The sequence below is a fragment of the Netta rufina genome, assembly GCF_964035555.1.
Source record: "Netta rufina genome assembly, chromosome: 6".
In the NCBI taxonomy this organism is placed as follows: Eukaryota; Metazoa; Chordata; class Aves; order Anseriformes; family Anatidae; genus Netta; species Netta rufina.
Window position 1 is genome coordinate 16,878,254 of NC_140129.1, and position 26,238 is coordinate 16,904,491.

General features: G+C 41.6%; 3 protein-coding genes across 4 annotated transcripts in view; 2 read left to right on the forward strand and 1 right to left on the reverse strand.

Annotated features, from left to right (window-relative positions):
• Nucleotides 1-332: 332 nt before the first annotated feature.
• Nucleotides 333-12,053, reverse strand: RBM45 (RNA binding motif protein 45). 2 transcript variants are annotated; one of them, XM_084289516.1, is made up of 10 exons: nt 11,655-12,053; nt 10,591-10,713; nt 10,319-10,445; nt 8,936-9,046; nt 8,423-8,602; nt 7,378-7,507; nt 5,548-5,644; nt 5,051-5,214; nt 4,406-4,602; nt 333-1,251 (listed from the first exon to the last, which is right to left on the reverse strand). In XM_084289516.1, exons 1-9 carry the CDS (start codon nt 12,033-12,035, stop codon nt 4,410-4,412), a joined length of 1,506 nt encoding a protein of 501 aa, XP_084145642.1. In that variant the 5' UTR covers nt 12,036-12,053; the 3' UTR covers nt 333-1,251; nt 4,406-4,409. The 2 variants fall into 2 exon arrangements, with proteins under 2 accessions (XP_084145642.1, XP_084145641.1); XM_084289515.1 differs by having other exon boundaries at nt 5,051-5,217.
• A 5,549-nt stretch (nt 12,054-17,602) lies between these two features.
• LOC311210690 (cytochrome c, somatic-like) lies at nt 17,603-19,316 on the forward strand (the record flags this gene model as incomplete). Its single annotated transcript, XM_084288783.1, has 2 exons — nt 17,603-17,771; nt 19,168-19,316. 2 exons carry the CDS (start codon nt 17,603-17,605, stop codon nt 19,314-19,316), a joined length of 318 nt encoding a protein of 105 aa, XP_084144909.1.
• Nucleotides 19,317-23,153: 3,837 nt separating this feature from the next.
• The window catches only part of PDE11A (phosphodiesterase 11A), a gene marked incomplete at both ends in the record, with an annotated part of 129,752 nt that continues 126,667 nt past the window's right edge, over nt 23,154-26,238 (forward strand). The window contains one exon of the mRNA XM_084288782.1: nt 23,154-23,924. Coding sequence (XP_084144908.1) covers nt 23,154-23,924 — 771 coding nt within the window. The remainder of the gene's footprint in view (nt 23,925-26,238) is intronic.

A 26,238-nucleotide genomic window follows, 5' to 3' on the forward strand; every position in this document is an offset into this window, starting at 1 on the left:
TATGATTCTGCAGCACAGAGAGCTGCATAGAAACAAATGCCAAAGCCTTCCCAGGAATATTAGATAGTAGGACTGCATTCTCACCTATTTTCCCATGGATTGGGGAATTTTTGGAAGGATATCTTTCCAAAGGTGCTCAAAAAGAGAGCAAGTTGTGGCTGCTCACTTGTCTCCCCCCATGTGATGATCAAGGGACTGCAAATGGAAAAATTGGAAACCAGGTATATGTTTCCAGGAGAGCATGCTTGTACACTAGTGTGGACACAACTAGAATTTATCAATTTTATCTGTAAGAATTATTTTAATAACAAGCATTTATTCAATTCAACAAATAGTACTCAGGGTACACAGGAAAGTATTTGGTGTTTGAAAGTTATCTGTGCTAATACTTATCCAAATTAAGTTTGTTTACTCTTCATCAACGCTCAATTCTCTTTGTCCTGTCAAAACACCGAATTGTTCGATTATCTGATTCTTAAACAACGTATTCATCAAAAGATTCTGAAAAAAAAATAGCACTCAAGCACTCAAAAACGAAAGATGGGAAAAAAAAAAAAAGTCCCCGGACTCCATGTTTTCCCCATGGTTGTAATGAAAGTGACTCAAGATGGTAAAGGGCAACATAAGCAGCTCTGATAGCCTGACCCATAGTCAAATGTCCTTTGCACTAAACAGCACATAAAGCTTAATGAATACTTTTGGCCCAAATCAATGAAATATTTAAGAGCATACTTGAATCATTTTTATGAGTACAGCTGTTCTCTTGAATTTGACTTAATACTGACAGACTTGCTAGTACATTTTGAAAGTTATTTAATTTTAATTTACTGATGTACTTCAATGAAATTCTGGCCACTGGAAGTGCCTTCTATTTTAGCAGTCATAATCTGAATCATTATCAAGTCAAGCCCCAAAATGCTGACTCCTTTATCCCCCCTCCCATCATTGTACTTTCCCTGTTAGAGAAAGAATTCAGTTAAGCACAAGAAATATATTTCCATAATACAGGATGACAGGCTACTACAAGAACAACCATCAACATACAATTTTAGATGGCTTGATAGGGTTTTTTTGTTTGTTTTTTAAATAGGTGCATGGCCATGTTTTTGAAAACAAAGTACCATGTGTAAATATATATATATAAAGATCAATTTTCTTAACAAAAAAGGAGTCACTGTCCACAGGAACCATGTCTAGTCACGTTTTCAGTCAGTCAGTCAGTCATCTGAGGGTCATGTCATTATTTAGTTTCTGTAGAAAAAAACACAAGTATAAAAATAGTATCAAAAAGCAACATACCTATTTTTGTTTTAAAACATAATTGTTACAATAACATAAGTGAAAGAAAAATTAACATATTTGGAGAATAATATTATCATATATGTGCTTCTTTATCTTTTAGAGAAGTACCTCTTTTTCTGAGCAGTGTGTGAAAGCCAGAATTTTTCTGCAGTACACTGTTGATAATAAAGTTATTTTTAAAATATATATATTATTTTTAATATATATTTCAATGATGATACAACTATTTAAGAGTATTTCTGCACAGTAATAAATCATTATAAATACATATTAAGCTTGGTGCTTTTAATAAAACCCTAACACACAAAAAATGCAAATCAAATCAGTGATGTAGGACTTTCAAACTTCTCAAAAGTCACTATGGAAAAATGTATGTATGGGTGCACATAGGGTAACTTCTAAAGTTCTTGCTATAATGGAAAAACATTTCTAAAATATTAGCAAATATTCCTTTTAGATACCTCAGTAACCGTTACCAGTACCCAAATCCTTACTGTGAATTTGGAAGTTCAACACAATCATTTTTTCCATTCTTTTGATGTTAGTGATGTTATGAAAATTAGAAGGTAAAGACAATTTTAATAACAAAGAAAAAAAATCTAAACAGACACATAAGACTAATCCTCTCCCGATTTTTTTGCATTAGTGTAATAGAAAAAGTAGTTTCTGCAGTCAATGGAAGTCTTCTGTTTTGGTATGCTAACCAATACCTTCCCTCCTATACCTGCTCTTCTGCTTATCCCATCTGCATATATTCTCTATGGCATCTATGACATTCCCAGTTGTTCATACTACAGCTTAGAGCGCCATAATACACGTTTTTGAAATGTTAAAGCAGAAAAAACTAATACATTCAGTTTCATTTCTTAAATATCTCAAGCCATAGGAAAAAAAAAAAAAAAAAAAAAAAGAAGTCTTAGTCTGGAATCAAGATACAATCTTAACTTATCTGTGCCTTGCAAAACACATTATTTTTCCAATGTAAAGTCATCAAATTGGTAATTATCATCTTAAAAAGCTTATTTGTTATTTCTACTTTGTGAATATGCCTGGCATCAGCTTCCTACCATAGGATCCTACAGTTTTAGGATCCTAAACTAGCCTTTGTTTAGTAAAAAAAAAAAAAAAAAAAAAAAAAAAAAAGCCACCCACTGAACTCTTTGCTTACTTAAGCATATTTATAGATGAAGTTTAACCCATCTCTTCAGTTTCCATTGTTCTGAACTCAGTTTTTTGTCTCTGAATAATTTTTCTGTCATCATAGCATCCTTCAGACTGTTAGACAACCCTTCCAGTGTGGACAGTAATACTTTCTCTCCAATGCCAATATTCCCTCATATTACATTCAGGAATTCCTCAATAAACCCAAGAATTCTCAACTCTTCCACTTACTTCGTTACAAAGGGAATAGTTAATTATCTGTAAGCTCTAATACCTTTCGGAGTCACTCCTTTCTAGAAAGAAAATCTTGCAATTTATATGCAACATCATCCTCACTCAGGACATGACTGTAGCCTGTTACCAGTTTTGGAGAAATTAGTATTTTCCTGAGGTGTATTACAAAAAAGCAGAAGAATAAAAGCTTTATTTCTAAAAGATGGCTAGATAAGCAATTTGGGGGGAAAAAAATCACTTCTAGCTTGACAATCAAAAAATGAAAGAAAAAGATGAGTGAGAAGATACAAGTACAGAGTCTCTTACTAACTTCGGATGTGTATTATATCTACACTTTTCTAGTAAAAAGTAGTCTTTTCCTACTATGAAGACAGACCTGGTATTTCATTATACTTTACATCATCATTTTTCTGCTAGTGACAAAGAGGTTGGTCCTCTTACTATTGGAAGTTTAAAAAAGTACCTTTAGTAACAAAAATTCGGTAGATAAAAGCATGGGTAAAAATTACTTGAAGTTACATTCACCAGAGCTACTGATTTAAAAAAAAAAAAAAAAAAAAAAAACTTTCTAAGAAGTGTTAGCACCAATTGCATGCAGAAAGAAAGCAAAAAATGTTTGTTTTCAAGTAAGTTGTATATAAAGACTAGGAAGGCTTTTAATAACTTCTGCTTAACAAAAGAAGAACATAGAAGTCCTTAGGAAAAAAAGGGAGAAGAACACTGTGGGTAAAGTCTCTCTTGGTCTTTATAACTCCTTGATCATAGGAAGTATCTACATAAAGACAGCTACAAGGAATGAAACCAAATAAAATATTGATGTGAAGAGGGTTAAGATTTTAAGTAATGTTTTTTGACTGGGTCAAGGGGGGTGGAAACTTGTATCATACTACACTAATAATATGGCTACTGAAATTATCTGGGACTATAGTCCTCTTCCAGTAGAGGCCTGAGTATAAAAAAAAATATATAAAAATCTATATAAATTTTACATAATTTAACTCAAGTCAGTATTTTAAAAGAACAAATGAATTTTGGCTCCTGAAGTCTATAAAACCTCTCTATATGAGCTTTGCCAGTTTTTACTGGACATAAACATAAAACATTCGAACTAATTAACTTAAACATACACCTCAACCCCACCACAACAGGCTCCACAGTATCTTCTTCACCATAACACATTCCAGCTACACCCAATTTCTGAGCGTCCAGATTAACCAAGTCAAGGCCTTTGGTTTCACCTGACAACATTCCCTGTTCTTTACACGTCCACTTTATTTATCCCTTCCTTCATCTGTCTTTCAAGGTTAAACTCTGTACCCTTATCCAACACCATTCTCAGGGCATATGTTTGTAGTGAAAGAAAGACACGTACAAGCTGATCTTTGTTTATATTGTTTATTTTTCAATTCTCTTTTCAGTAAGATCTGATACTCACTTTATGTATATAAAATTATTTCTATTAATCAACTGGTTTGCATTTGTTCAAATGTTACAAAAATAAAGTTTTTACTAAAATAAGTGTGTATACATAAGCATACACACAGCCATATATATTAGATATAATTTGTGTGCGCATATACATTTCTAGCTAACAACTAAACTACAAATTTCAAATTAATATGACATGCACAACTTGAAAATGCTTTGCCTCTAATTATTTCACATAGTTTAACTTGAACTTAAGTAACAGCTCAGAGTGGGTACTCACCTACTTAGTAAGTTCTCTGACGTTTGTTAGATTCCTCCGTAGGCGAGTCTGCCAACCTTACTTTAAGCCTGACACCATTCACAATCTTGCCGTGTAACGCAGTTATGGCATCACTAGCACTTGCTCTGTCTGCAAATTTTGCATAGCCCACATTTTTTCCAGACACAAGGTAAACTTTTATCAAGTGGCCAAAACGACTGAAAAAGTAGTAAGAAAGATAGTTAGGTCAGAGGTTTTGCTGCAGCACTGATACTTATTATCCAATCTCAACTATATGTGATTTCGTAGTTGTGAATTCAACATAGCATACATACGAGAATATAGTTTTGTGCCACCCTGCTTTAAAACCCCCCAATTTTTTTTAAATTAAAACTAAAATTTGTTTATAAAAATGTTATGAAACTAGACATTCTCCTTCTGATTACATAAATCATTAATTAGCCTGTTGCACTGGTAACATTACAATCTGTTTCCAGACAAATTCCATTACACGCCTGTTTCAAAAGCTATTAGTTATTTACCACTTACTTTTGTTGTGCATGTTCTTTTCTGGAAAGAGTTTCCCTGACAGCAACATTTTTTATTTTCAGGATTTATTTTAAATATCTCATGGTTAGAAAACACTTATTTGTTTATGGGCCTTACCAGAAAACATCCTCCAATACATTCACAGGTAAAGGATGGGGATGAAAAAGTATGAAAAGCCTTTCTTTTACAGAAGTGTCAGGTGGAACTTTTTTTTTGTGTGGTGGAAGTATGGCATCAGTTTGTGGTTGAAGTAATTGTGATCCAGAGTTTCCTCCAAAAGCCTGCTGAGACAGGAAGAAAAAATGCAAACATAAAATGATTGATAAAAACTGACACTTTGTTATTCAGTTTACAATTTTTGTTCTTACCACTGGGCATAGATAGACTCTAACAGTTAATTCTAATCTTAGTCCATTTATTTTGGTTATTTTGTTAAATTGGAAAACAAATACAAATAAAGCGAGACATTTAAAGAAAACAGAAATACACAAACCAACCAGAGGTATCTCTTTTAAAGATGTAGCATCTAAAGCAGTGAGCTACGTTCTGTACTGACATACTCTTATTATCTTTAAAAACTCCAGATATTAACAGTATCCATTATATTAACTTACAGGAGGTGTCCTATACTGCTGAACAATTGGATTGTTATTCCGCAACACTGAGGACACGTGTGCTGTTACCAGTTGTGTTGCCATTTTTCTGATGAGGCTGCAAGAAGTGATAATAAACTACTTTAGATAAAGAGCTAAGTAACAGTTAACTTCAGCAAGAGAAAAAGATTTTTTTTTTTTAAGATGTCCATTAAAATTTGAAAAAAAATATCTGTAAACTCAAGTAGATAATGAAAAAGTCAGGCTTTCATACTAAATGTGATCTGAAAGTACATACACTACCTGGAACTCACTGACAACACTTGTATTTCTACATACAGAGATACAAAACTTTCCTCTACTTTTTCCAGTACTATCGTAAAAAAGAAAACTAACTACAGAGCCCACAACTTTTTGTGAAGGGTGCCTAGACGAACAAAGGGACAAATTTCACCTGTTTCTTTCAATAAAGAGCACAGAAAAACAATTCAGAAACCAGAACATTAATCACAGGAAGTTCATTTCCAGCTGTCATTCTCCAGTATTTTTTCCTTTGTTCTGTTGGGGAATAAGAAAAGCAATTGCACATTTGCATGAATTCATAGCCTATCATAGAATATCCCAAGCTGGAAGGGACCCATAAGGATCATCGAACCCAACTCCTGGCACCACACAGGTCTATCCAAAAATTCAGACCACGTGACTGTCCAGACAGTCCAAATACTTCTTAAACTCCAGCAGGCTTGGTGCAATGACTACTTCCCCGGGGAGTCTGTTCCACTGTGCAACAACCCTCTCAGTGAAGAACCGCTTCTTGATGTCTAGCCTAAACCTCCCCTGCCTCAGTTTTACACCATTCCCTCGCATCCTATCGCTGGTCACTAAAGAGAACAGATCGGCACCTGCCCCTCCACTCCCCCTTGTAAGGAAGCTGTAGGCTGCGATGGAGGTCTCCCCTCAGCCTCCTCTTTTCCAGGATGAACAGGCCAAGTTACCTCAGCCGTTCCTCATACATCTTCCCTTCTAGGCATCTTTGGCATCTAGGCATCTAGACATCATTGTAGCAATGGGCATCTTTGTAGCTCATTGCTACAAGACCATGATATAATAGGAAGTACCAAAGAGTAAAGAAAAACATTTGCAAGAAGCATGGTTGCAATTAATTATTTTAGTTTAAAGCAGGCATGCACTTCTGAAGTGTATCTCCAAGTTGTCCCTCCGTACAGTCTTTTCATTCATATCCCGGAATAGCTTTGATGACAAACTAGATTCATTTAGGATGAAACTAAGCTGAAGTTTTCAATACTGGAATGCACCTAAGCCATGCCAATTTCTAATGAGCATTCGAATCACAGGAACAAACAAGAGATGATTTAAAGTAAAACCTGACAATCCTCATACAATGCAGGTATCAGAGCCTCAGCAATAACAGTTTTATTCTACCTACATGATCTGTTGGCAGTGTTTGTATATTGCTAACACTGCCAAGAGATCAAGTAGGTGATACCTGTTTTTAAATAGAAAAAGACTAAAATACATATTTCTAGGGTATGTTAGAAAAACTTGAATTTATTGAGCATCTTTGTAAGGGTCCCCGTGTTGTGTAACAAGGCCATAATGTGTTTTAGATGAAGTTTTCTTTTTCTACCAGGCTAAGAAGTGTCAAGAGATTCATTCTGAACTATTAAAAAAAAAAAAAAAAAAAAACACACCTAGATTTCAGAAAGTATTATCTCCAAATACGAAACTAGATTAGTGACATGACTCTTCCTTTTCATATTTAAATAAGAGTAATAATAGTTTTGCTCTCTAGAAAACAGGTTACATGTTTCTCTATGTATTAGTACTTACTCTGAACTATCATTCCCATCTTCCAGAAAAATGACAGTTAATCTGTTTCCAGGAGGATACTCAAAACCATGTAGTTTATACTTGGCATATATAGCTGATGCAGCAGTACTGTACTGAATCACAGCGTACCCTACAAATACAGTGCACATGGTTTAAGCACAATACAAGTACATCCTAAGAACTACACTCACTTAAAGCAAGCAGTAGGATCAAGCTACACATTAGTCTGTCATTGATGCTACAAAATTCCTAGGTCTCTTTACCAAACAGTACATTCCTTACTAGCAACATTAGTGTTTGGGTATAGAACTTCTGTGAAATTAACTAGTGACAAATCACCTTTATTCATATTAATTTGAAAATCTAGTAATAAAGCAACATAACAAAACATGTCTTCTTCTCCAAGACAAAACTAGAAGAAAAAGTTACTTATTTCAGCTTAAAATGCAATTATTCCATCAACAAATGAGTCTCAAGTACGGTAAAGTTACAACATAACACTCTGAATTGTTTCCATTTTGAGCTTCACTCTCATGCTTTTCTCACCAATAGCAAAACAACAAGACTGAAACAATCCTTCCAATACAAAACAAATTTTGTTTGGAACTATTTCATCCTGTTTACTCATGTCTGCTCTTAGACAAATACACACAGTTATTTCAAGATGAAAACTCAAATTATCTGTTTGCAGAACATTCAAGATAGATGTATAATTTTCAAAAATTTTCGTCTTCTATTATACCCCAAACTATTAACTTCACTTGACCAAAAAGTTAATTCTCATGGTTTTGATTCCGCCCTTCTTGAGATTCTATTAACCTTATTTATATTTATTGTTAGTTATCTGTAAACAGGTGTTCAAACAAAACTGAATTTTTGGGCTTATGCATTGGTAATAGCAGCCAGCATTGGTACATAAGAACATTAATTCTTTCCCACAACTACTTGATTTTGCAATCTGAATGTACTGGAATACAACTAAAAGGTGGTGTTCTCTTCATAGAAAAAAAAAAAAGTGAAGATTTTTTTTTTTACTTCTACTTACCATTATTAGTATGAGGATCTCGCTGAACATCACAATACTCGAGTCCTGGGACTAGATCAAAGAGGGCAAACAGCTGCTCTTGGACAAAAGGAAGTCGTGATACCACTGACAGACGTTTGGAGACTGACTCCTGAATTCGGCTCTCATTTTTTTCAAAACTACAAAACTCTGGCTGCCCACCTCAAGAATCAACATAAAAATAAATAAACCAAAGTCATCGCACTAGCAAGCCTTCATTTCAAACATATTTTTCCATTCAACTTTTTAAATGATTCTAAGTGAATTAAACACTAAAGGTTAACATGTTTATTTCATCAGTGCAGGTCTTGAAATAATCAGGCAACTAGAGCAAAGCAAACCATGAAAATATTGAGATGAAATGCCTGACTCGTTTTCTAACTCAATCTATTAGTAGTCAAACTAAACCTCCATTAGTCTCCCTTCTACCAAACCACACTCTTACATTGCGATTGAGACTACAAATCATTTTTACTATAAAAAGCTGTGACTTACAAAATGGAAATGCATTTCCTCTTGGTTCTTGTCTTGTGTTATTACTGTAGTATTCATGTTCAAAAGACTCTGATGACTTATTTTTAGGTTCAGCCAAAATGGCCCGGTAGCCTAGAAGAAACGATCACATATAAGAACACCTCTATGTACCCAAAATATCCATGACCAGATCTGCATTCTCCAAGTACTGTATTTAGCAATATATTATTCAGAAAACCCATTTAAGTGCTATCTTTTAATGTGTAACTCTTGAATGTTGACATAATCAATGACATGAAAGTTAACATACTCCACGTAAAACATATTTGCATGTTAAGTGCAACAGAGCCTACTTATTCTGGGGGTGACCACGCATTGGAACAAGTTACCCCCGAAAGCTGTGGCATCTCCATCCTTAGAGATATTCAAAGCTGCCTGGACATGGTTCCTGACAGCCTGGCCTAGGCAGCCCTGCTTAGGCAGCAGGGAAGACAAGACCTCCAGAGGTCCCTTCCCGTCTCAATCATCCTGAGATATTTTGCGGGACCCAGAGATGTTGTAGAGGCAGTCAGCTGCCACAGAACTGTAACTGCTCATTCATGTTTTGTACTGATCTAGGTTCTGCTTATCAATAATTTAGGTATTACTAACTAAGAAATAAAATTTAACAGTTAAGCAATCTCAGGCTCATATTTGTGACAATTCTTGCAAAGGCATAAAACATTCATGTGTGAACATTATGATGTACAAGGTATACTACTTAAACAAGAAACAAGCAAACAAAAAAAACACACCTACATGCCAAGGTGCTTAAAATTTGTGATTAAGTGAACGCTGAACAGGAGGCTAGACTGGAAGGCTGCTGCTAAGACTTGGTGCTAGGGTGTAAATGACAATTGTTGATTATGAAACGGGGCCAAGTCTTACTTTTTGTAAAAGATTATTCCTTGAATTAAGTTTAAAAAATAAATAAAAACTTCAATTAGCCTAATTTTGTTCTTAAGTAAATGTAATCACAACAGAATCCCTAAGGATTATCAAATAAAGTTTTATGTCAAATATAGCAATATGTATTAGCTGGAAAACAAATTCTCAGGGATACATAAAAATCAGATTCTCCTGTGTATGGAGGCTACATTACAGACTGATGATACTTCATGTAAGAAAAGCACTGCACTCATTTCCAAACTCTTTTCACTGATCTTACTTACAGAGTTTGATAATGCAAGAATGTAATCAGGTGAACATTAGTAATACTATTTTTATTTGCAATATATTTTTTGTCTCAAAATGTGCTTACAGCATAAATAATTTGCCTGCAAACAACACTGAAAATTAAAAGGTATACAAATGATAGTACACACTCATTGTGAGAAACTTTAAAGAATTCAGGAAGATTCTTACTTCGATCACACTCTTCAATTGCTCGGGCAGCTTGTGATGGTTTTAAGTATCTCACATAACCCAAACCTTTACTTTCTCCAGTAGTCTTGTTTTTAATAATGCTGCAATATTCAATGTCTCCATATGTCTAGAACAAATAAAAAGTGCATTAATTAGAACAATTTGAAAAAGCCCTTCTGATAAATTAAGAAAAAAAGCTAGTTTAAAATAATAACTAATATTTTTTATTTTATTTTTTAACTAATTATTTGCTAATAATAGCAAATTAGTACCTTAAACTTCTCTCTCAGATCTTCCTCTGTATAGGACTTTGGTATCATAACAAAGATACGTGTAAGCTCCTCATCTTCAACATCTCGGTGGCTTCCAGAAGCCCTTGACTGTGCAATAAATACCTAACAAGAAAATTACATAAACATTAATTAATGGAAAAAAAGGGCTTAGTCACATATCAAGTTTGTTTTTAAAACAAATCTTTATATTTATCTTTCACATGATGCAGCTTTCGTAATGTGAACAAGGACATCTCTGATCATAGATGTACCTGCAACAAGAGACCTACAACTATGGTACACCCACACTGGTTTCTCAAGCACGACAGTGGCCAGTAGAAGTTCTGACTTGAGGTAACAAAGAACAGTCAGGAATAGCAAAACTCTGTCCAGCACTACCAATGATACAGGGGGCATGTGAGGTAGCAACAAATGCATCACTGCAACAGGCCAGCCCTGATATACCAGTCTTAAAAACGACAAAAAATAATTAGTTAAACTTTGCTCCTGCAGTTCACCTGGAGGCGTTCAAGATCAGAATGGATGAGGCCCTGGGCAAAATGATCTAGTAGGAAACATCCGTGCCCATGGCAGGGGGTCTTTAAGGTCCCTTCCAACCCAAGCCATTCTGATTCTATGTTTATCTGGGAACTATGAAAACAGTTTGAGAGACTGAAACCTACCAGCAACTGATCAAAAACAAACAAACAAAAAAGTTTCAATAAAACCAGTGCCTACGATTAAAAGCTCCCTGGTTTAAGCTCCCAGCGGCGCTTCGCTCTCGCACCTGGCTGCCCGCCTCCCCACAAGGAGGGCAGAGGGCGCTGGGGGGGCTGCTCCCGGCCGGCCCCCGCCTCAGGCGGCCCCACGGGGCGGCTTCACCTCTGTACCTGGAGGCCACCGCCCCTCGAAGCCGGCAAGCCCGGGCCCGGCGGCTGAGGCCCGCCGCCCTCCTGCCGCCGTGCTGGGTAGGGAGGGAGGGAGGCAGGGGGCGGCCGGGCAAGGGAAGCGGTGGCTGCTGCAGCCCCGATCCCAACAGGGAGGAGGAGGAGGAGGCGCGGTACCTTGATGGGCTTGGTGTCGGGGACCAGGCTGCGGCCGTGCATCTCCTCCATGGCCCGGCAGGCCTGCGAGCTGCGGGCGAACTTGATGAAGGCGATGCCGCGGGACTCGTTGGTGCGCTTGTCCCGCAGGAGCCAGATGTTCTGGATGTCCCCGAACGGGGAGAAGCGCTCCCGGATCAGCGCCTCCCCGGCGTCCTTGCCCAGCACCACGAACACGCGGCTGTTGGGCGGCTCGTCCAGGCACTCGGCCGACAGCCGAAAACCGCCGCTCTCCTCCATGGCGTGGCCGCCGCCGCCGCCGGGCTCCCGGGCCGCCGGGGCTCGCTTCTCGGGGGCCGGCGGGGAGCGGCCGCAGCGCCCTTTCCGCCGCGGAGACAACATGTCCTCCGCACGCCTCCCCCAACCACTCGGCGCCCAGGCCCCGCCGCCGGCGGGCGGAGCTCGGCTCCCCGCACCGCCCCGCCACCGGCACCGGCACCGGCACCGGCCGGGGGGCGCTGCCGCAGGGGCGGCGTCACAGCGGCACAACGCTGCAGGGCGGGGGGGCGGCGGGAGCCTGCGGGGACACCGTGCGCAGCCCTGGTCACGGCGGGCCGCCTAGGGCAGGCTGGCCGCCATCGCGTCAGCTTTGAAGCGTCTCCAAGGAGGGAGGAGGCTCCACAGCATCTCCGGGCTGCCCGTGCCAGCGCTCGGTCACCCGTGCAGCTAAAGGGTGTCTGCTGATGTCCGGGAGGAGCCTGTGGTGTTTGCCCCTTGTCCTGTCACGGGGCGCCACGGGGCCTGGCTCCTTCTCGGCACCTTCCCTTCAGATATATATATACATATACATATACATATACATATACATTCAGACAATATATATACATACATATATATATAAAATGTATTTATATATAAAAATAATATGCATAAAAATAAATATATATTTAGTTTATATATAATATATAATATATATAATTAATATATTTATTATTAATAATAATATATTGATATATTAATAGATTATATATTATATAATATATAATATATAAATGATTTATATATATAATATATACATATAAATATATATATATAATGCATATATACTATGATATATACTGTTTATATATATAAATAATGTGATATATGTTCATCTGATTCGTGTCAGTATGGAACAGTGCTAGGGCCGCATGGTATGATGAATGTGACCTTCTGTCTTACATACCCTTGTATAATCACAAGTCTAAGAAAAACAGAATGGTTAATGTATATAGTTCTTGTACCTTGCAAAGGAATATTTTAACAATTCGTGTCAATAGAGAGCAGTTCTGTCTGTCTCTGGGTCCTGCACTGGCAATTTAATTCTTCCACAGATGTGGTTTCTTCCCTTTCCTCCCAGTGTCCCGGTCTCCCAGTCTCCCCCTCATTATAGTCAAATTATCAAATCTTCAGAAATATTCCTCAAATCCATGAGCCTATTTGCTTTTGTTATTCCTAACTCTTATTCCTAACAGTTACAGCCTTTTTGCCTTCTTTGTGGTTGATTTAGCACTGCCATAGATGTGACTGGAGTGTCCCTGTGAATGGCCTGTGAGGAATGTTTTAACAACACGTGGAGTGTCGATAGAGAGCTATTTGTATTTGTATGTTCTTTCTTTGAAGTCTCTGATGTCTGGGGGTTTCAGAACAACTGCTAACAACTGGTAACTGTTATGGCTTCTGAATGGGACACTATGCAAGTCCCTGATATCTGGCCAGGTGGCCAGGAGATTAAGAAGAAAGAAAGAAGCTGAAGGACGGCTAGAAGACAAAACTTGCAGGGGACGCTGTGTAAGCTTTTGACATGCTGCCAAGGAGTACAAAGGGGAAGGACAAGAAAAAAAAAAAAAAACTGAGAGGAAGACTACGAGCCTTCAGCATGAAAGACCCCCAGAGACCCCTAGGGGGACCACCGGAGACTGATGGGCATGCTCCAGTAGGAGGGTTTGGATCCCGGAAGCTAATTATAATAACCCGTTTTTTTTAGAAGTAGTAATGAATATGTATTAGCCTGGGACCATAAAAATCAGCTACTTGATGCAACTGCTGTGTGTCTAGGTGGAGCGGAGACTCCTGATGCACACAGTGCTGTTCGCTTACCTCTATTCTTTTAATAAATTGTAAACTTTGATTATAATCCTATTTTGGGACTGAGCGAATTTATAACAAATAATATATATAAAATAAAAAATATATAAATATATGATATCAAATATATATATTACATTAAATAATATATATTTATACATATATATATTATAATTATATATAATATATATAAAAGTCCCGAGGCGGCCTTCTCCAGGCTGATCAGCCCCAGCTGCTCAGACGTGCCCCTGTCCCATAACCATCTCCGTAGCCCTTCACGGACTCCCTGCAGCCGCTCCATGTCTCCCGCTCCCCGGGGAGCCCCGACCTGGGCGCAGCAGAGCAGGCGCTCAGAGGCAGGACCCCTCCCTCGTCCTGCAGTCACCTTTCTCCCTGCGCAGCCCAAGGTGCCGTCCACCTTCTTCACAGCCAGAGCACTGGCTCATGGTCAGTTTCAGCGTCCACCAGGTCCCTTCCTACAAAGCGAGTTCACCACATCTCCCACAGCTGGCTCCAAACGCAAGCAGCTCTCCAAGCTGTCGTGGCAGTGTCCCGAGGACGCCATTTGCTGGCGGCTCCCAGCCCTCTGAGGAGGGCCTCCGGCTGCCGGCCGGCCTCTGTCTGCTGCTGCCTGCTGCGGAGCCCGGGGGCAGCCCCAGCTCGGTACCGGCTACAGCCCCCCCGCGGGGCCCTGCCGTTGGGACCGTTGCGACCGTTGCCACATCGCGCGACGCCCACCCCTGCCCGCTCCCCCCAGAACAAGCGGGAGAGGCGGCTGCCAGGGGCGGCCTGCGGCGGGCCCTTTGGGTGCTGGGCAGCTGGCAGGCGACAGAGTAAGAGGGGGTGTCTGAAGGGACGCGGCCTGAGCAGAACTCTTCTTTTTTTTTTTTTTTTTATTTTTTTTCTGAAGTTTCAAGTTGAAAACCTGTTTGAGGATAACTTAAAAATCTGTTTGGGGATAATGAAAAAAATTTCTTCCTCATTCTTGATAAGGCACTAGAAGAAGTACTGTCCATGGGCTGTAATAGCGCACTGGGCACTTCCCTTTCTAATTGTACATCGGATTTTTTTTTTTTTTTTTTTTTTTTTTAAGGGTGATTCGTGCATAGTAATTGAAGTAGGGAAGCACAATCCTGTGGCTGGCTGTGGCTAGTTCTGTGCTGTGCTGTTGTCCCACTGAGGCTTCTGCCCTCCCTGGTGCAGCCTCGCTTCGAGTGACGTGGAGTTTGGATCCAGTGCAACTGCTCACCCTGGCCTATGTGGCTGATGCAATTTGCCTTTTTATGAGGAAAAACACAGCTCTTTTTTTTTTTTTTTTTTTTTTTTTTTTCCCTGGTTATGTGAAAAACTTCTGCAAACAGGCTGTGGAATTCTCTGTTGCTTTCTCAACTATGCCAGTTCCTGGCTGGTTCACACTGCGTGCTGAAGCACTGCTTTATCTGCTAGTCAACCCTGCAGACCGTATGCGGAAGAAAAAAACAACCAACCTAAAAAAAAAACACTTCAGTGTTTCTAGATAATCGGTGCCTGTTCTATCAAGTGAATTCTAGCTGCTGTTTTATGAATGGATGAGGAAAACTGCTTTTGTTTGCACTTCAGCGATTCTAATGCACAGCATGGTTATCGTCGGTAACCATTCTAGAAAAATGAGGAAGGGAAGGGTCTCCTGTGATATGGACCGTGCTGGTTCTTAAATAGTTCTGTTCTTCATCTAGATCTCAAATAACTTTCTAAAGGTCCAGATTGCTTTTGCAGAGATGGAAACTGACATATGAGTAATAGTATGTCAGTTTCCATCTCTGCAAAATAGTACCTGACCAAAACTGCATATAAAGCTCAGGTTCTCTGAGCTTCTGTCCAGTACTTTTTTTTCAGAAAGAAACATTCACCCCAGAAGAGATTTTTTTACAGGCTAACTTACTAGAATAAATGTCAAAACCCTGTAGTGGTTGATGAAGGCTGTTTTTGAATATATTGTGTAGACTATTAAATTTTTTAAAAGTTAGAACTGAATGGTAAAAAGTAAACCTAACATTGTTCTGTAAGTCAAATGCAGTGTGAAGCATGAATATCTTCTTGGGCAAATACAAAGAATCGACAGCTCCTTTTTATATATAATTAATCACTTTATATTAGCTATTTATTACACATTGTTGGTTTAGATAACATTGTCTAACATGCATCTGTTGAGTGGTTGTTAATTGGCTGATCACTGTATCTGTACTGCAGTGAATTTCTGTCATTGTTTGATCAGGTTGATTATATGTCTTTGAATACTGTGTTTGAACATTTCCCAATTGGCATCTCATCATCAATACAATACTAAGTTGTCTTGGATACAGCAAACATTGTTCCATTCTTGCTTTATTAGACCACAGATAGCTTGCCTCTGATTGCATTGTTTAGCAGTTTTATTGATTGCATTCTCAAGTGCCCCATTACTGAAGTGGTATATCTACAATGACCAGACTTCATTTTTCAGGCCTTTATACATTGAAGTCATCCTTTTAATTCCTTCTATTTGGATTTGTTTGGAAAAGGTGTTACAACACATTTTATACTTGTGCACAAAAGTGTCCCTTCTAGTAAAGACCAAGTTCTTGTATAACACATTGAAACTGTTGTTTGTTTGTCATTGTTTGTTACTGCTTGCATAAAGTTTTGCTTTTTTTTTTTTTCTTTTAATTTATCAGCTTTCCTGTCCAGCCCTCTGATTTTGAATTCATACTGTCTACAGATGTTATTTATAGGACCTGTCAACAAGTTCTGCATTTTTCATTACAATGCTTTCCTGTCTAAATCACAATTTCAGCATATTGCTGTATTTGGTTCTCAAGAGTATTCTTTTTATTGTTTAACTGAAAACATGCTTATATTCACATTGTTATAAAATAATTGCATGGTTTTAATAAATCCTAACAAAACTTATTCCTAAGTAAAGGGAAAGTAATTACAACTTTTCATTTTCCTATACTAGAAAAGCAAATGCTTGGTTATTTTGATGTCAGATTAGAGAACATTTTTGAAAAGTCCTTCTACATAAATTATCATAGAAAATAACATTTAATCAATAAATATTAAGGTTATTCATCAAATATATTAATGGTTACATTAATATGTTGTATTAGAAAACATTAAGCTTTGCATCTCCCTATGGCTTTTTCCTGTGAGGTCAGGGTGAGGTGCTCCTAGAGGCACCTGGAAGGGCTCCTAGAAGTTTGGTTTCTGGCCAGGAATAATCCTTGTGAATCTTCACATCTCTACTGTGGTGGCAGCTTCCTTCCTGCTTTCAAGAGATTTCCTGGGTACAGGAGCACAGACCAGAGTGAGGGATGTTTTGGATAGGTGATGGGAGTTGAATTCTACAGTTCTGGAGACATTCTAAGTATCACTGTAACCCACAGGGAAATCCTGAGATGCTGCTGTGTTTTAAATAGGTCTTCTAGACAGAAGTACATTGACCTTTACTCTTACCATGGAAGTAACTCAAAGCTACCATAACTTCCAAAGATGTGAGTGGAAAATTCAGTCGCCCTCCGAGATGCTGCAAAAAACTCACGATGCTTTTACCTAATTGTAAGTTATATCACTTAAAAAAAATAAATAATAATGACCATCAACAACCAGATCACGTTAAGAAACTTTGCACCTTAACAAAGCCTTACTGAAACTTACATCCATAAGTAAGTCAGGTCAAATTTTCATTAGTTTGAGGCATGTTATCTTTTATTACTGTGCAAGAAGAAGATATTCTCTAAAACTGTAGAAGATGACAAATACAACAACAGCGAACGTTTCTATAACATCGTGCATTTTTTTTTTTTTTTTCGGCAGAGCTCAAAATGGGTGATGTTGAAAAAGGCAAGAAGATCTTTATTCAGAAATGTTCTCAGTGCCACACAGTTGAAAAAGGTGGAAAGCACAAGACAGGACCAAATCTTTGGGGTTTATTTGGCCGCAGAACAGGACAAGCTGCAGGATTTTCTTACTCAGATGCAAACAAGAACAAAGGTAAAACTAACAGATGACATGGATGAGGTGCAGTGCTGGAGAGAACATAGATGGGAAAGAAAAAATTAGAGGTACGATACCAAGGCTTAATCACATTGAGTTACTCTCACAACCATCTACTTTACATTACTATACATGAGTCTGAACTATAGTTTCAGAAACAAAACTATTCATCCCCTAAATTAAAAATAAATTCTTTCAACATTTAGCATGCCAAGTCATATGAAGCTATATGTATATAGCTTCCCGGAGCTCTGTAGTGTCAATGGGCAGATTTTCATTTCTGTTCCTTAAGAATGCTGCTAGATTTTGTTTGCTGGTCACTACCCTCTACTGGCATTGTGGCGTGCTGCAGTTGTTTCATTCAGCAACGCTTTACTAAATACCATCACCTACTAGTAAGCAATGACTTGCCTTGTGTATTTAGTACAGTCAGTTTTGAAAGGCAATGGAGCACCAAAAAATGGAAAATAAGTCTGTGTATTAATTTTGAGGGGTTGTTGTTTTATAGATACTGTTTGAATATAAATTATATTTGAATCAAGCTATTAATTACAAATGCAGTCTTGTTTTTTTCTGGTTACTATGGTATTGTAGAATTTACTCACTTTTTATTTTCTTTGATTTCTGGGGGCTATTTTTTGACATTCACTTTATAATGGTAATTCCTTGGTGCAAAACATCATGTACTTCAACATGTTAATTATGTTTTTTCATTGAAAAATTAATGAACAAATAATACAGATGTTAGTAGTAATTTTTGAAAGAAAGCTAACAAAGTGATACCAAAATCCACTTGAGGTAACGGGAAGAGTCAACTTTGGAGGACAGAAGATAAAATTGAACGTGTCATTACGATGAGGTATTTTGATAGTCTCAGCACAACAGTAGGCTTCTGTTGACAGAGACAGAATTTAGCCATGCTGGGAGAAAACACTAATGCTTTTTTAGCTTCTGTGAAGATATTCCAGGAAGTCGCCATTGATTACTCTTTTTCTAAGGCCCTTCAGCGGAACACAACTTCAATGAATTTAATGTTGATCTGCAGACACTCATTTTAAACAGTTAAATAAAATGACAGTTGTATCTTCTGGATACTGGAATTACAAAGATACATAGTTTAAAAGCAGTAAGTAGTCATTGGCTCAATGACTTGCAACTCTTGATGATGCTAAAAAATATTTGAGTTACTTAAAGTGACTCAAACACGGTCTATACCTTGTGCATTTTATATTATGCTACACTCACGTTCACATTTCTCTTGGATTGTGGGCACATTATGTTCAGGAGCACCACCACACCTTAGATTTGAGACCCTTGGTAATTGTTGTAAACATATGGTGTTGGGCTAGCCTTGCAGTTTACTGTGTTTTTTTTTTGTTTGTTTGTTTTTCAGGAGTTACCTGGAATGAGAGTACACTGATGGAGTATTTGGAAAACCCTAAGAAATACATTCCTGGTACAAAAATGATTTTTGCTGGAATTAAAAAGCAGAATGAAAGAGCTGATCTTATTGCATACTTGAAAAAAGCAACTTCTTCATGAAACATGGCTGCAGCAGCTGTAGTAACAGTGAAAATGCTTTTAATTTTGAGTAGCTGCTATGTCAGGTTTTAGCATTTTGATGTTTATTGTTCATTAGGGACTGGCCTTAGCAAAACCAAAGAAATGTATGTTTTAAGATGCTGCATCCTAATAAATAACACTGAGAGGTGAGCATTACTTATATTGTGTTATTTAGTAGTTCATAGACCTTTGTGGAGTGCACTACAGGAAAATATTGTTCTTTTCTCTACGGAGGTCTGGGAGCCCAATTCTGCAACTAGTTATTCAAACACTCACTAAAACTATTATTATCTGGTTGTGGCGACATAAATAGGAAAATTCCTCTAAGTATTAGAACTGATGACTAAATTAAGTTTTTCTTTTGAAGAAAAGCCCTCAGCATTACCATCTGGGAAGAAAGGTACTATATGCAGTAGACAGGAGAATATGACCTTACATTAAAATAACACTGTATGTATATGTATATATATCTTCTTGTTTTTAAAATATAACCCTGTTCACTGTGTTGTTAGTGTTCCTTCAAATATTAAAACAGCATAATCATCTACCAGTCTTCTGCAGAGATGTGGATTTTTTTTCTCCACTTGATGCTAATATATGAAGATATGCTCAAATGTAGAATGAATGAGGGCTGACTAGATCAAGCAATTGAGATTAGTGATAAATATTTTCACAAACTGGAGGATTGATGAAGGTGATTACAGTCCTCCTAAAACCTCCTCCTGAATCTCTTCTCTATGACTTGAATTGGGATTTACAATGTAATTAATTATCTGTTTACGCAAATGTTTTTTAAATGATTAAAACAAACTCCACTCAAGCAAGGTTTCCTTGTGTGATCACAGAAGGGAGCATTATTACAAAACTAATCGTATCTGTTCCCAGGTACTCATTTTACCAGTATTGTTCCAATGCTTGCCAACTACAGGCTTTAACTAGTTGCCTTACAGTGCTCCATAGAGGTGAATTCTGTTTTTAACTAAGGGAGTAAGTGAGAGTGGGGTAAAAAGTTCTGTGACACAAGTGAATGAGTACCTGCTTTTCTCTTCTTCTGTACTCTAGCTATAAGATACTTCTCACTTTCAATTTAATAGTTAGGAATTGTTCTATTGACTGTTTAGACAATTAAAGTAAAGCACCTGCCTGAATGACAAAAGTTTTCTCAAGTGCTTTCCTCAATTGCATTTTGAAGAGTGCTGTGCCCCTGCCTTTCTCCACAGAGAAACAGACACTGCCTGAGAAATGCACTGACACCTCTGCTTGTGCTTCGTTTAGAGCATCTGTGTGCCTTGTGCCTTAGCAGACCGGGTGAGGCTGGCTAAAGCCTGCCTTGCTGTCAGAGTTGGCGTTACACATCCACACTGATAACAGGTGGGTGCATCATGCGTAAGGCGCATCGGATACACACCGCCCGGACCTCACTGCAGCATACCTGCAGAACTACGACAGCAGCACAGCGAAATTGTGGAGCCAACAAAATCCATTTGTTTTTTGTCCCTCCCACAAAAAAGCTGTAGCTCATCTATCCCAGGCCCACACATGAAGCTGCAGCCCAGAATACAGTGAGCTTGGTGTACTCATCCTGCAAAGGGAGGCATGCTTTGATGTGTGCCAGGATGCAGAGACACCGGTTCTCTCCTACAGTCACTAAAGCACACCAGGCCAGGTGTGTTTCAGTGAAAGGTTTTAGAGTGACAGCATGAAGCCTGCTCAGTTTGCAGAACAGGCAAACCACTGTGATAATCTTTGTCACATTTTGTCTTTAAAAGAGATGAGTATAATTTGTACACAAATTTGGGGCTGCAGAGTTCTATACAATTAAGGTATTACAGTAAATTGTTGTCTGTATACTTCATTCATTACTTCCTGCAGTCTTGATTCTTTTTGAGAAATTGCCAACATGCAGATTTTTGCTTTAATCAAAGCACAAAAAAAAAAAAATACACAAGTAAACTAAAGACACCACAAGACTGTGTGAAGAATTAAGGAAAAGGCTTGTCTATCCCTAACCTCACAGAAACACTGAATTGCTTCAAGTGTCTGCGTGCAGCACTGCTGCACGGTAACCATTTTGTGCTAAAACCCTGGTGTGAGCGCTCAAGCCAAACCTCACTACACTGAGATGGTAAAAATTAATTATGCACAATTATTTCAACTGTACGTAGCTGCCAGAGGGCCTTGCTTGAGAGACGGAGGTGTGCCTGCCAGGCAGCTCGAGATATTTCTTTGTGCGAGCGGCGCGTCTGTGCCAGCGCTGCCACAAAGCAAATACCACAGGAAAGGCCAGGCAGGGGCCGGCGGTGCCTTGCGCGGGCAGCGGTTCCCCAAGCGGCGTCCCCGCTTTTTCTCCCCCAAAAAACAGCGGCGGGGGGTGCTCGGAGAGGGGCGCCCCCCAACCCGGCGCGCCTGCGCTCCCCCGCCTCGCCGCGGGCCGGTAGCGGGGCGGCGGCCGCCTGCTGCAGCCGCCCCTGCGCGGGGTGAGCCTGGCGCGGATTGGGGCCGGGGGGCGGCCGAAGCCGGCGAGCTGCAGCGGCAGGCGGCCGCCTTCGTCCGCCGCTCCCCGAGCAGCCTCCGGGCCGCGGTGCCTGCGCACGGAGCCCCCCCGGCACGCGTGTGCCCCCCAGCCCCCCTGCTCCTGCCCCGGAGGGGCTGCAGCAGGGGCAAGGACCCCGGCAGCTCGGGATCCCCGCTGATCGCGGGTTTGCCCGTGCGTTTCCCCGGCCGCCCGAGCTCCCATTCATGAATTTCTGTGAAGCCGCCTTCATTCAGTCTGTGCTTAGCGCATGAAAGACATTTTTCACGTGTTAGGATCCATGACTCCGCGGTGTGTTGGTTGTGTTTTTTTTTCAATCGCCTGTGCGTAGGCATCGATTTAACACTGAAACGTGCTCCACGTGCGCATAAAAATAACCCCGCTCCGGCTGCTCCGTGCATGCGGCCGCTCTCCGTCTGGCAGCCGCTGCCGCAGAGCCCCCGGCCCCGACGGGGGGCGGCTTCCCCGCGGGGCCCCGCAGCCAGCAGCCCGGCCCCCAGCCCCGCACGGAGCGGGATCCGAGCGGGGGAATTCAGCCGGTCTCTCCCCAAGGGCTCCGCTCGTTCCGCCCGTCCTCTGAAGTGTTCAAGTGGCGCAAACGCTGCCATAAATTAACCCGCTGTAACGGGAGCACCCGCGCCGCCTCTCCCGCAGCCCCGCGGGAGGCTGCCCCTTCCCCGCACACGCGTGGGCAGACAAAAGCTCCCCCCCCGTTCCCCGCTCCCGAATTCCCGAACGAGCTGCGGAGCCCCCCACCCCCCCTCGCTCCGTGTCCCCCCGGTGCAGCCCCGGTGCAGCCCCGCCTCGCCCCGCGGTGCCTCCCTCGGCAGCCGGGCTCCGCGTCGTCCCCTCCGCCCGCCGCCCCCCCGCGTCCTCCCCCCGCCCTCCCCAGCCTCCCTCCCCGGCGCTCCGCCGGCTGGGTTACGCAGCAGCCGCCGCCAGCACTTGGCAGGAGGGCTTCGCCCCGCCGCTCCCGGAGCATCTCCGGAGGCAGCGCCCGCCGGGGAGCCGGCCCCGGACGGAGGGGGCAGAAGCGGAGGAGGACCGGGAGCCGGGCAGCAGCAGAAGCGCCCAGGCTAACACGCACGATACTACCACTAGTAAAGAGGGGGGTGAGGAGGAGGCGCGCCCCCGAGGAGGAGCCCTCGCCCCCGGGCAAGAGCCAGGGGCGGCGCTCGCCGGCAGCCTCCCTCCCTCCCTCCATCCCCCCTTCCCTTCCCTTCCCATCCCCGCGCCCGGGCGCCCGTCGGGGCATGGCCTGAGCCGCCCCCGCCGCCGGCACCATGGCGGCGGACGCCGGCCTCGACGTGGCGGCGGTGGAAAGTTTCCTCGACAGGCACCCGGAGCTGGTGGAGAAGTGGCTGAAGAGGCGAAACTCGGTGCCCAAAGTGCCCGCGGGCGGCCCGTCGGAGGAGCGGCAGGGAGGAAGCGGCGGCGGCGGCTGGGGCAGCGCGGGCGGCCCCGGCGGCGGGGGGCTGCAGCGGCGGGCGTCCCACAAGGAGCTGCGGAAGAGCTTCGCCCGCTCCAAGGCCATCCACGTCAACCTCACCTACGACGAGCATGTGCACGCCCGGGCGCAGGAGCCGCTGAGCAGCGTGCGGCGGCGGGCCCTGCTGCGGAAGGCCAGCTCCTTGCCCCCCACCACCGCGCACATCCTCAGCGCCCTGCTCGAGTCCCGCGTCAGCCTGCCCCAGTACCCCCCGCCCGCCCTGGACTACAAGCGCTACCTCAAGGAGCACAACGAGCGGCAGTTCTTCCTGGAGCTGGTCAAGGACATCTCCAACGACCTGGACCTCACCAGCCTCAGCTACAAGATCCTCATCTTCGTCTGCCTCATGGTGGACGCCGACCGGGGGTCCCTCTTCCTCGTGGAGGGGGCGGCCGCCGGCAAGAAGAGCCTGGTCTCCAAGTTCTTCGACGTGCACGCCGGCACCCCGCTGCTGCCCTGCGGCTCCACCGAGAACAGCAACGAGGTGCAGGTGCCCTGGGGCAAGGGCATCATCGGCTACGTGGCGGAGCACGGAGAGACCGTCAACATCCCCGACGCCTACCAGGTAGGAGCCGGGCGGGCCCCCGGCTCCCCGCGGCCCCTCCTGACCCGTCGGGGCCCCTCGGGGTCCCTCCTGCCGCCCCACGGTCTCCTTCCCTCCCTCCTTCCCTGCCTCGGGGCGGCGGGGGTCGCGTTTAGCCGCCCGCTGGGTTCCCCGGGAGCGCTCGGCGGCTTCACGCCTTTTCAGAAAGTCCTCCGGGATCCGCTGGAGAAAAGTTTAAAAAGATGCTCGCGACACTGCCAATGATCGTAGCCTTAAGGCTCGGTCTCGCCTACCGTTCCCTGCCTGCTCGCTGCCGAAGTCATCTCCACGGCTTCTTAAAGAGCGTATGTTTTCACCGGTGCATGTGCCCACTCAGACCGCATGGCGTGTATTTTCAAACTGCTTCCTACGAGTGATAAAACCATCCCCGTTATCCCCGTTGCGAGGAGTTCCCCCACCTTGTATTTTTACAGAGGCTTCAGCTTGAGTTGTGAAAATGCAGTCCTGGCTTCAGGGCAAAAATTCTGGCAGGGACAGAAGTGCCCTGTCCCGAGAGTGTTAATGCAAAACAGTGCATTCAGTTTACTAGCGTCAGATTTACCACCTTCTGTCTCAGTCCTAGGGATTGTTTCTGCTAGGTACTAGCGTGAGACGCTACCAGCAATTTAAGATTCTGTAGAAAATTAAGAACCACAGAACCACCCATTTTATAAATGAGGATCTTGGAAAATCTTAGAAAGGTGGGAGATATGTGTCCTTAATAATTCAGGTAAAAAACGTTCGATGTCTAACTTTGCTCTAGAATAATTCCAAACACAAACATTTAAAAAAAGGGGATGATGATTAATAACGAACCATACAAGGAAGAAACTTGAAAATAAGATTGGATGCTTTTTGTTTGAAATACAGAAGAGCTGGGCTAAATTTTTTTTTGGCTGAATATTTATGTATTTGTCAACCAGTGAAAAATACTAAGCTCCTCACAGATATGGACTGAGATGTTTCCAGCCCGCAGAAAAAGGAAAGACTAGAGCTTGGCAAAAAGGCTGTAATAGTCAGCCTAAAATGACTGACTGTTGGATCACCTTTGAAAAAATCTAAGCTTGCTTTCTTAGTTTCTTTTTTTCCTTTTTACCCATTATCCACTTTCTCTTACCATTTGATTTTTTTTTTATAACTTTCTAAAACTGTACACTTACCAAAATTTCTGCTCTTGGGGGCCAAGCAGAAGATATTCTCAATAGTCTCAGGTGAATAAACAGATGAAGGATATCTGAGTTTGGCTGGGAAAGAGCTCTGTGTCTCTTAACTCTGGATAGATCCAGACACCTTTTCTTTTGGAGGTGAGAAAGCCACTGGAAAGGCAGGGTGTTTTTCTAGTCCTAAGGGACTGTTACTTTCCTTAAGTGTGTGTTCATTTTGCATTCCCTTCCCTATGAAAAAGCCCAGCTACTTTAAGCAGCTTGTCTATTTGGCTGGTTCACAGAGATCAGTGGAAAACAATCCACGCAGTTGCCATTCCCAGTACTATTTGTATTGTACTTTTGCCTGGCTTGTATTCTTTATAATCAATTATAATAAATAATACACTTTGTTGTATGTCTAAGCCCTATGTACATTAGTTACTGTAGAAGGAAAAGTTCTGAGCCAAGTTTCTCCTGTAATTATCAGTTGCAACTTCACCGCTTCCCATGGAGTTACTTCTGAACAATTCTAGTACATCAGAAACTTCAGACCTTGTAACATTAATGAAAGTTTTTCTTGCTAATAAAATGAGGGATATGCTTTCTGTTATGTTCCCTAGTTAGTACAGTTTATCTTCTCTTACCTGGCATGTATATAACCATTGTGCATCATTAAAAGGAGACCTTTCTAATTTAATAGCATAAAGAGCCCTAAGGAAGGCCAGTTATGTGTACGCAAAGAAGCTGTTCCACCTCAGATCATTGTAGTGCTCACAATATAGCTCTTTAAAAATTAACAAATGTGATTATATGATTTTTGTCAGCATTGCCACTGATGATGGAAGTGTTTAATCAACCATCAGGTAAAAAAAAAAAAAAAAAAAAAAAAAAAAAAAAAGCACTACCAGGAAACTTTGTCAGGCTGACAGATGAAGTTGGAGAAAAAGAAGCAAGAGAGCAGCACCATTTTGTCCATTGAAGAGAATGTTTATGTTGACGATACTTATTTGGTAAGAAAAGGTCTTTTTTGTAATAGGTCAGATTAGCATCTCTAGAGTAAAGTATCTTTGCTTGTTTTTTAAATTAAAAAAAAAAAAAGGTAAAAATACTTCCATATCATTAATTACCTCATTTACAATATTGGGAAATTT